General features: G+C 27.3%; 1 protein-coding gene across 1 annotated transcript in view; it reads left to right on the top strand.

Moving 5' to 3' along the window:
- Positions 1 to 12,019, top strand: part of LOC100213242 (WD repeat-containing protein 26) — a 65,822-nt gene extending 53,803 nt beyond the window's left edge. The window contains exons 13-15 of the mRNA XM_065804968.1: positions 4,149 to 4,278; positions 11,677 to 11,853; positions 11,936 to 12,019. Coding sequence (XP_065661040.1) covers positions 4,149 to 4,278; positions 11,677 to 11,853; positions 11,936 to 11,952 — 324 coding nt within the window. The 3' untranslated portion in view covers positions 11,953 to 12,019. The remainder of the gene's footprint in view (positions 1 to 4,148; positions 4,279 to 11,676; positions 11,854 to 11,935) is intronic.
- The last annotated feature ends 338 nt before the right edge of the window (positions 12,020 to 12,357 follow it).

Genomic DNA, 12,357 nt, shown 5'->3' with positions numbered 1-12,357 from the left:
GACAAAAAACAATTTAATTCTTTGCGGCAACACCCTAATGTTTAAGCACCAGTTTTAATCTCTTTGGCATGGAGTCTACTAGTTTTTTACACAGTTCAACAGTTGTTTCAGTGCACCAAACTCATTTCAGCCAATACATGAGATCCTGCATCTTCGATGGAGCATGGATTGCCACTTTTTTTTTCATGATACACCAAAGATTATCAATTGGATTTAAGTCAGGAGAGTTTCCAGATGACTTTGGCAGTATGACACAGAGCCGAGCCCTGCTGGAACATATTACACTTCTGTATTCTATATGAGGTGCTCTTCGATGTAGCTGGAAGTCATCTACTAGTCATTGACGAATGGTATGAGCACTGGTATGAGCACTAACTGCAACGGGGAGGGATGCAGCAATTTTTGATAAAACAGCAAATGGATTGTAAGCTATTGCACGCCTAATGGCATTGTCATCAGCTAGTTTTTCTGTGCCTTTCTGAGCCTCTTCTGTGGTTACTACTACTTGTTTCTCTGAACCTCTTTACAATACGACCCACTGTAGATTTGTGAATATCCATTTTAAAAAAGTAGAGATGACAATAAAAACTAAGTTTTTATTGTCATCTCTATTTTTTTAGCCATGACTGTATTTTTAAAATTCAAATGTAATATATATGAAGTTTTAATTCAATCATATATCATATGAAGTTTTAATTAAATTGATGCAAATGTTACCTAGTCAGGGGCTATTCAAGAAAAATAATTTTGGTGGTGGTACCCTTGTACCGGCGCCTTTCATTAAGGAAATTTGCCGTAAGTAAGCATTTCTTTGTGAAAAAAATGATATTTGTTGTAAAAAAAAAAGTCCTCAATTTCTGAATTTGGACGGTGCCCAAATTGGCACCCAAATACAGTCAGTAGGGTGTTCTGAAAAAACCAAAGTTCAAAAATGTCAAAATGTTTTATTCTATAACTCTTTGTACGTAAACAAACAAGTAAACTCACCTGCCTTTAAACTTTTATTTTACGCATATGTTCAGAAAAAAAATCAACAAGTTCAATATGGGAATTAAAACATCTTAAATATTACTGTTTTTTTTTTTTTTTATTGGTATCTTTAAATACATAAAAATACATCAAAAGCACATCAAAATTTTTGTTATTAGCTGTCTTTTGTTTTGATGCTCATATGTGTTAATTGCTTATTTGAATAAGCTATTATGATTTAATAGTGCTCACAAATTCTTAGTATAAATATGTCATAAACTATTTTTGCAAAAATAGTTTATGACTTTTAAAATACATACACAACTCCCTTGGAATAATTATGTACATGTGCATAATTATCAAAAATACATACAAAATTGTGATACCTAAGGATAATTGTGTACAGGTACATAATTATCCTTAGGAGTTTAGTTAGTTACGAAAAGTTGTATATAAATTGTAAAATAGTACATATGAAACAGAGTTCTTAAAAGTAAATATAGTTGTTGTTTTTACAATGTAGTCATCTTTTTGTTTTGTTATAGTTAAAGATTGAGGTTATGTTTATGCTACTATGAGATATTACAGTGCGTTTTGTGAAAGTTATAAAGTTAGCTTTTGTCAATATGAGTCAATCAAGTTTGTGTTCAAAATGCCAAATTTAGTTGTTAGGGAACCGTCTGGAACAACTACTATCAAACCAAATACCAACTAAGCATGAGGTATTGTGACTTTTTCTTTTTGAAATAAGGGCCTATGAAACATGATAAGTACTCTATTAGTAATACAGTTATATTTAGTAAGATAACTGACAAGCTGTGTGCTATATGGGAGAAAACAGGAGTAAAAACACAGATGAAAGACAAAGTGAAACAGAAACTTACAAATTTGTATGAATCATACAGAACCTTTACCAAGCATAAAGGTAGAAATGATGAAAAGTCACAGATGTTTTTAAATCAACTAAAAGAGTTTTTTTATATTGCACATCAAGAAGTAGTTTATATTGTTTAGTGTGACAAGTTAAGGGACACTAAGCAAAAAGAAGAAGACTTGAAGTTTGAGTGATGTTAAAAAGTTTGATGCTTTGAGGGATGGTTAAAAAGTTGTTTAAGACTCTGTTGACAAAGATTATACAGGAAAGTTGCAAAGTTATAAAAAAAAGGAAACAATCAAGTAAAAAGTACGCCGAAAAAAAAGTTATAGAGCAATCGACATAAGTGATTTTAGAAAATTTCGGAGAGTTTTCTAAAATTTCTTTTGACACAACTGCTTCAAACTCAGGGTGGCAGTATGATGCATGCATAAAAATTGAAATTCTTTTAGAAAAAAAGTTGTTTTATTTTGCATGCAGTCATCACATACTGGAAAGACTGCAGAGCGCAGCCTGGTAAGTGCTAATTGGACATAATTACAGCCCAAATAATGAATTTTTTAAGGAGTTCAAAGAAAAGTGAGACTCTTTCTTGGATAGAATGACTTCAAATGCTTAGATATTAAATTCAGAAATATGAAGCAACAGCAAAATTCTGCAATCTCTATTTTCAAAGAGCAGCCCAAGAATAAGAATTTCAAACTAAGAGATTATTACAAGGAATGCACAGAACTTATGTTAATTTTACTTGGAGAAATTCCAGATAGAGGTGTACATTAGCGCAAGCCTTTCATCATGCAAGATGGATGTTGTCACTGATACATGCAGCTAAAATGTCAAGAATTGACCTTGACCTCTTTAGAGATTCTATGGGCTGTAATGAGGTATCTACTGCGAAGCTGATAGATATATGTCTTTTTAATTCTTTAATTTATGTCAAGTACTAGTTAACATGCTCCCTTGGAGTTGATGCTCCTTTTAATGAGTTGAAACTTTTCAATGAGTTGCAGGACTTCAAAGTTATCACCAAGGAAATATCAGAAAGCTCCTCAAGAATATTTAAAAATCATTTTTGTTATTTAACCAAGGAGATTGCAGTTTTTTCATTGTTTTCAAAATTGTTGTCTGACAATGAAATTAAGAATATTGTTAAGAAACTCCAATTCTACCAATGTGGCGAGCTAAAAAATCGTACACCAACCTTTCCTGTAATGACAAAAAATACAAAAGTTCCATCATTGATTAGACAAAACTCTTGGTTTCTGTTTGAAATCCTTGGTGTGAACGCTGAGCGACTGAAAACTTCTATGCAAACATAGGAGGAGAACAAAGACTATCTTAAAGCAATGAACTTTTTAAAAAATATTAGAGTTGTTAATGATGTTGCTGAGAGTGGTGTAAAATTGATGCAAGACTTTGTGTATTCATATTCAAATGCATAATAAGTTAGAAAATGTGTTGTTTTTTTTTTTATGACATTAATTTTGATATTTACTTAATATAAAAAATACCAATAATACTATATATGAGAAATACCCATAAACATGAAAAATTAGTAATATTTATGATATTATTTATTTATGATAATCCCCATACTAAACTTGTTATGATTTTTTATTGTGACTCTCTATCATGATTTTTTATCATGGCTTTGATTTTTTTTTTTCTGAACATAAATGTAAAATAAAAGTAAAAACTCAATTTACTTGTTTGTTTACTTACAAAAGGTAATAGATTTAAAAATTTTTTAAATTTTTGAAAAAATCAAAAAATAACTTTTTTGGGGACTTAGGACAAGGGTTAGGGTTAACTTTTTGGGCTGAAATTTCAAATTTAGGGTTTTTACGCTACCCATCATTAGAAAACAGCCAAACATCACAACAGGAGATTGACATTTTTAAACTTTCAGCACTGTTGAAAACGGTCTAAATTGCCCCTGCTAATAGTCTTTTTTGTTTATGGTGTGTAGCGCAATATTTATATGAAAAAGTTTATTAGTCATTTAAATTTTAGAATTTAATAAATAATTTTATTGTTCCAATTAATCTGTTAAACTGTTTGTCTCCATTTGTAAAAAAAAAAAAAAAATGGTTTTGTGGGTTCCTGAGCTAACTTATTAAAGGATATCATTTTTTATTTAGTTGATTAACAATGACTTGTTACAATTAAAAATGGGTGATACTATTATTATTTATTCAATGTTATTTATTTATTTATTTTTTACTTGTTAGAAGTTGTCAGAAACAACAACTTTTAACAAGTAAAAATAAACAATAAAAAATCTGAATTGTAAAATAATTTTTAGGGAGTAAACCTTTGGGATGTCAAGTGCAAAATGCTAGTTCGAAGATTTCGAGGCGTTGTGTATGGGTCATTCATAATTCACTCTTGTTTTGGTGGTGCTAATGATGATTTTATTGCTAGTGGAAGTGAAGGTTAGTTTAATATATGATTGAAAGGGTGATTTTACACAGAAAATGTTTAAATAGGAAAGGGTTACTCACAGAAAGATGCTTTTATGGTAACTTTGTTGATTTCATTAAATTTTAATAGTATTTGTTCTATAACTCTTATTCTTTAGGGTTGACACAATTTTATATAATGTTATAGTGAATAATTGTTACCTTTTGGTCTATTATAAAAAATATTTAAATAAAACTCCCATCTTAAACAGCGCCACAATGTGTTGTTTTTATATTTTGTTTATTTTCTAAGATGTTTCCCCAACTTTTTTCAAAATTTGATGTAAGATTAAATAATTAAATATAAAAATAATGCTTTAGTCAAAGTACTCAGGTAATAGTGTTTAAAAATTTTATTATTAGTAAACAAACACAATATTTTTGGTTGTTATATTAAGACAGAAAAAATAGATTTATTTTAATCCTTATCTGCTACAACAAATAATTATAGTTATACAAATTAAAGTAACAGAAAAATAAAAAATTTTATTAAAGTTAAGTAGTTATATTTTATACTTGTTAATTAAAAATTTGCTGTCAATATTTTATTTTATTCAATCAACTTGGATTGAAATTATGTTTTGATTTTAAAATTGGAAACCATTTTCTGTGATTCTAATCTGGTTAAAAATAAAAATCTTATCTTGAGCTTTGACCAACAACAGCAACACGTTTTACAGAGTATTTAATAGGTTATGTATGGCATGGAAATTCTCATTCTATCACATGTTTCAAGCAATAAGTTTTTTAAAATTTTGGTCACATTTATGTAATCATTTGCAGAGATGATTTTTGGAATAACAAGTTAACTTCTATCACTTTTTGACATTCATTTTTTTGATTGCAATTTCTGTGTAAAAAATGAGTATATGTTTTCGATTGCTATCATGTGTTACATAAAAAAAACTTCTACTAGATTGATAATATTTTTATAATTTTTAGGTAGATAATGTGTGGATATTATATGGCAAAGGATATTATATGGCAAAGGTGCATAAAATCATATTTGCATAATGATCTTCATATACTTCTTCCTACTTTGCAACTCATGTCTCCCAATTTTTTCAATTTCTTACAAGAACTTACAACATATAGAAGTACTATTTAAATAGATGTGGTTAGTCATACTTTGAAAGCACATGTATGGATAAAGATTTCAAACAACATTCTTTTATCATTTATTCAAAAATTTCAAATAAATGCTGATGATTAGTTCTATGCTTGCTTGCTTTGACTTACTGTTTAATTTTTATTAGCAATATAACCAGTAGTTTTTCATGGTTTGTCATTTACTTCTTGATTGATTTTGAAGGTCCTTTAAAGACTTGTGGTCCTACAGTTACATTAGTTATTATTATATATCTGCCTATCACTGCCTATATATGAATAAATGCAATGTAAGTTTTAAAATGTCAAATGTCATAAATGTTTAAATGCATTGTGGAAAACTAATTTATGATATTATTATCAATGGTGTTTTTAGTTAGTAATATAAATATTATTATATAAATATTATTTTATAAATAAATACTATTATATAAATAAATATCGTTGACATACGAGTCTAAAGCAAATATTAGAATTTTGTAAGCGAACTTTTGAATTTTTACACATTGATTTATTATCATGCATCAAATACCAAATGTGATCCCTTGTCATGAATTTTTTGAATTGAATTTCCAAAGAAGAGTATCCATTTATAGTATATATTTAGATAATAAGTATTTTAGACAATGACAATTAATGAAATTTTTTTTAAAAAAATTTCAACAATTTTTTATATATGTATGTAATATGTAAATCTAAATCCATCAATTTAATGAGGACAAATTATGAAAGGAATTGTCGGGAGTTTTAACCAAGAAGAATAAATAAATAAAGAAGAATACTTATAAATATAAGTAAAGTTAAAGCCAATAAAATGTAAACCAATAAAAATAAGTAAAGTTAAAACCAAGAAGAATAAAGCGTACATAATTATAAATATTTATAACAAATATTTTTTAATATAAAAGTACTTTCAAGGTATTGTACATTAATGTTTTTGCCGAAGCAAGAGTGTTTGTTGATGTTTTGTTTGATAAGAAGCTTCTTTACTCTTTAGGCTTTACATAAGATCAGTCTTCTGTATGTTCTAGAAAAATGAACAATCTTGGTTCACTTTTGACAAGATTAACCATGGAAACATGAGTTGCAGTGGCAAAGGTCTATTAAGAATTTATTTAATGCTTGATGTGATCAATGGTTCTTTAGAGAGTACCATAAAGATAGTTAAAGTGTTGATTGAAAAGACAGGATTTTAAAAGACTTATAGATAGCTGGTGTTATTGATTGAAATTAACTAGTAGTTTCAGACAGTTGTTTTCAAAACTGAGCAGACAAACATTCCTGAGCATTTTATAACTGTTAAATATTTACTTTGGCTGCTAGTTTTACAGTTGATTGATCACTTAAATCACGTTTGGTCATAATATTAGAAGCAATCTGTCACATAAACAACTTGTAAGCTCCATGTTTTTCTCCTGCATAGTCAGGGTTGGCAAATACCTAGCCCAGTGGGTAATTTTGGGTTAATTTGGGTTTTTTGGGGTTTTATTTTTATTTTATATCTGTTAGTTTTTTTTTGTTTAATGATCTAGAAAATCAGTATTATTTTCTACTTTAACTTTATTTAAAATATATTTTATATAATGTTATTTCATAATTTTTAAAAAGAAGATTTCAAACTATTTTTAAAAAAAGAACATAATTTAAAATTGTAATAGAAAAAATTTTCACATTAAATCTATATTTATTGATTTATTTTAAACTTGTTTCTCTGTACCTTCTTTATAAAGGTTCGTGTTTCGAAGTTGAGAGAGGGTTGTGGCCACAATAAGGTAGCCTCCTCAACTGTAGTGGCCTTCTCAGCCTTGGGAGGTGAATGATATAAAAGATTAAAAAAATTACCATCTATAAAAATATTCGAATAAAAATTGTGATAATGTATTTCCAAATAATGATTCAAATATGAGTAAATCTACTCTAATAGCTGTTATTGTTGGTTATAATAGTTAATAATTAATTTCGTTAATAATATAATAGTCATAATGTTAATGTTAGTTATAATAGTTCATAAAATTATAAAGTATCTTAAAGAAACCCAATAAAACCCAGATTGCATGTGTTTTATTGGGTTTTTTTAGGCTGGTTTTATTGGGTTTTATTGGACAGGGTTTTTTGGGCAGGTTTTTTAATGCCAACCCTGTGCATAGTTAATAACCTAAAGATGAGAAACTCCATAGGGAATTTTTTTCAATCCTTGCTAAAAAAAAGTTGACTCTATGCCTTTAGGTGTGCAAAACATTATCATAGATAATTCTGATGGCAGGTGGTATTAAAAAAAATAATTTAGTGTTTGTTAAAACTTTAATTTTTTTTTCTTCAAATTTTAGGTTTAACTTTGAGTTTTAAAAAAAAATATTTTTTTTAATATTTGGGTGTTGCAGCAACATTATTAAATTAACTTCATTTTAATTAATGTTATTAAAACATTATTAGCATTATAAAAAAAATAAGTTTGTAAATTTAGTAAAAAAGGTTGTATATCTATATATGATGTACATGTCTATATAGTATATTTGATGTGCATGTCTATATAGTATATTTGATGTGCATGTCTATATAGTATATATGATGTACATGTCTATATAGTATATTTGATGTGCATGTCTATATAGTATATATGATGTGCATGTCTATATAGTATATATGATGTACATGTCTATATAGTATATATGATGTACATGTCTATATAGAATATATGATGTATATGTCTATATAGTATATATGATGTATATGTCTATATATAGTATATATGATGTATATGTCTATATAGTATATATGATTTATATGTCTATATAGTATATAGAAAAAATAACTAACAGAATAATTAATAAGTTTCTAAAAATCAAAAATCAAAATAAAATATTTTTTCTTGTGCTTCCTTTTTATTGATTATGCAGCTCTTTTTGTTATCTTTTAAGTGGAGAAAAAACTCAGTTCAATAGATATGAGACCAGTTCAATAGATATGAGACCAGTTCAATAGATATGAGACCAGTTCAATAGATATGAGACCAGTTCAATAGATATGAGACCAGTTCAATAGATATGAGACCAGTTCAATAGATATGAGACCAGCTGGTAGAAAGTTTCCTAAACTCTGTTATAGCTCTTAGAGAGGCTGTTTTCATCAACAGCTGTAAAATATTAGAGTATTAACTGTGCTATGTCCACATGGAAGATGCCCTGTTAGTGTTTTTGGAGCTCCTTGTCAAGGTCACATAGGGAAATCTTTGTTACAACTTTGGTTGATTTAATAAAAAATTAATTGCTTACTGCTGATAATTATTGAATTATTGTTTTCTAAATTTATGAATAGCAACATTCTTATTGAGTCCTCATTTACATCTTCTAGGATTGTCTTGAAGTTCTTTTCCATCATTGTAAGGTTGTATCTCTTTTCCTTCTTTACAAATTCTACCATGGTTGCAGTTCAAGTGAACTATCATGTCATGTTCAATCCAACAATACTCAATATAAATTTGTGATGATCCTGCATCAATATAAATTGTGATGATCCTGCATCAATATAAATTGTGATGATCCTGCATGTGAAAATTCTGTATCTTGATTTGCAATCAATCCTGTATATCTGGATTTTGGATGAGCTTGTATTTGCAATCCTAGTAGTAATCCTTAACTGGATCTGTGATTATATTTGGATTCGTAATGACCCTGTAGCTTGATTTGTGATTATCTTGTATTTGGATTTGCAATGATCTTTTATTTAGATTTTTGATGAACCTGTACCTGGATTTGTGATAATCCTGTAACTGGATTTGTGATTATCATAGATATGGATTTGTAATGATCCTTTTTTTTTTTAAGTTTATTTATTGTGCCCCTAGAAGGGCACAGTAATTAAATTGAAGGAAGAAAAAACCCCATGAAGTCCTTACGGTCTTAATACAGAACACCATGGAAGAGCATTTGAAAGGAGGTTCAAGCTTCCTTCTTTACTGATGTTATAAAACTTGCCTAGAGGTGGCATTGAACCATAGATCTCTAGCTTCTGAGCCAAGCAGGCTATTCACTGTGCTACGGCTGTTCATCATCCTGAAACTGGATACGTGATTATCCTGTATTTGCATTTGTAATAAACCTGTATCTAGATTTTTGATGATTCTTTATCTAGATTTGTGATGATCTTGTAACTGAATTTGGATTTTTGCTAAATATGTATCTGGCTTTGATGACCCTGTATCTGTATAAAATACAATAATATATAAGTTAATTATTTTACAGCAGATTTACGAGTTGTTTGTTTAATATTAATAAGTAATGATAATGACCATATTATTTTATTAAATGTATATATTAATATGTTAGTATGTGCTTATGTCAATGATAAATTAATGTTTAATTATCCTCTTTTTTTAAATGATACTTTAATCTGAAATTAAGGTTCAATTTTCATTTTCTTTTTAATCATACTCTTATGTGAATTTTTTCCCGTGATATATAATCAATGTTATTTTATGTTGTTTAATTTTTGACTTTTTTAATTACAGTGAAAACCAATTTTTCATGACTGACTCACCTAGTAGTTTATCAAGTGGGTTTTTATGCTCAATCTTTTTCATACTTTCTTTTTCATACTTTCAAACTCAGTGTAAAATTTATAGAGTCTTATTACAAAATGTTTGTTCATCTTATTCCTAGATTCTTCACACAACAGTATTGAAATTTATGTAAAATGATATACAAAAAAATATAGTATACAAAAAAAAAAAAAAAAGAATTTTACTGATATGACGTTTTAGATCTTTTACTTGATGGTAATGGTGAAATAAGTGTTGAAGGTTCTATGTTCATTTTACTTAGTAGTTGAAAGTTTAATGTTCACTTTACCTAATAATAGTGGTGAGGAAATTTTTGAAAGTTCAATCATCACATCATTAATTCTTAGAGTATTATTGACAATAAAAAAAACCTAATAATAAGTTCAATCATCACATCATTAATTCTTAGAGTATTATTTACCTAATAATAAGTTCAATCATCACATCATTAATTCTTAGAGTATTATTGACAATAAAAAAAACCTAATAATAAGTTCAATCATCACATCATTAATTCTTAGAGTATTATTTACCTAATAATAAGTTCAATCATCACATCATTAATTCTTAGAGTATTATTGACAATAAAAAAAACCTAATAATAAGTTCAATCATCACATCATTAATTCTTAGAGTATTATTTACCTAATAATAAGTTCAATCATCACATCATTAATTCTTAGAGTATTATTTACCTAATAATAAGTTCAATCATCACATCATTAATTCTTAGAGTATTATTTACCTAATAATAAGTTCAATCATCACATCATTAATTCTTAGAGTATTATTGACAATAAAAGAAATTGTAGTTGCTCTTCCAAAGACAAATTTATTCTCATACCTTGAAATATTAGCAGTGTATAAACAAAACATTGTCAGCATTAATAACAGCATTAATATAGAAATTGGTAGCATCAGGGATATAGATACTAAGAGTTTGGAATTTGATAAAAAATAATGAACTCTTTCTAAGACTGAATTTGAAATTATTAAAAATAATGAACTCCTCATTTGTTAACAGAAACTTTACTTTCTTTGCATAATTGTCTCGAAATTAGGTTTCCATACTAAAATTTAGACTTTTTATTTTTTTGTCTTCAAATTGAAATTTTTTTAGTTTATTGAATTTAAAAACTTCAAAAATCTGCAATGGTTATTTTGAATTAAAAACTTAAAGTAATTACAATACTCTATATTTACTTTTCTGATGAACTAAAAGTTTTTTTACAGAGTTCTTCAAAATCTCTTACAACACTTATTGGAGTTTATAAACAGATATAGTAGTTTTTTGAAAAATGTGGCGCTTAGAGGTGGGGTTGAGCCTAATAGTTATTGTAATGATTTATTGATTTTTTAGTTAAATATTTTTAGTAGTATTTTGAACACTATAGAAAAGATTATAATAATGTTTCCACGTTCATCCACTACCCAGCCTCCAATCCAGTTCCACTTAGGCTCTGGTATGGTCCAATCCAGTTCCACTTAGGCTAATGGTACTCTGGGTAAAATAATAAAAAAGCCATAACTTTTTTGGATCTCTTAGTCAAATGGAAAAAATATTTCCTAACTATTATCAAGGTAATTAAAAAATTACCGCTGCAAAAAAAAAGAGTTATAGTTTTTATTGACCATAAAAAATCTTAAGTCTATGTACATTATAATTAAAATTTTAAACAATGATTTACAGTTGTTTTTTTATATAGATAACACTGTGTATATCTGGCATCACACAAAAGAAACTCCTATACTAACTTTGCACGGTCACACTGGAACCGTTAACTGCGTGCATTGGAATCCTACAAATCCCGGTATGCTTGCATCTGCAAGCGATGACGGAACCGTTCGAATTTGGATGCCTTTGCAATCAAAATCTTCAGCCGGTGATAGTTTATTAATTTAGTTGTTTTCTTGTTTTATTAAGAAAAAAAAATTTTGTTTTTAATTTATTTGTTTATTTTTTAGACGACTCAACTTCCTGATGATAGGTTTTCTACTAGAGTTGTAAAATGCTTTAAAAGTTTCTTCACATTTGAACATCTATTTTTACCGTGATATAGTCTTTGAATTACAGAGCTTTTTTGTTTTGTGAACTTCTTAACGCTTCTGAATGCTTACAGGATGTTTAAGTTGTTTGTGTGTATGTATGTATATGTATATATATATATATATATATATATATATATATATATATATATATATATATATATATATATATATATATATATATATATATATATATATATATATATATATATATATATATATATATATATATATATATATATATATATATATATATATATATATATATATATATATATATATATATATATATATATATATATATATATGTATATATATATATATATATATATACAATATAT

The sequence above is a fragment of the Hydra vulgaris genome, chromosome 09, assembly GCF_038396675.1.
Source record: "Hydra vulgaris chromosome 09, alternate assembly HydraT2T_AEP".
Classification (NCBI taxonomy): domain Eukaryota; kingdom Metazoa; phylum Cnidaria; class Hydrozoa; order Anthoathecata; family Hydridae; genus Hydra; species Hydra vulgaris.
This window is presented reverse-complemented; position numbering and strand designations above follow the sequence as displayed.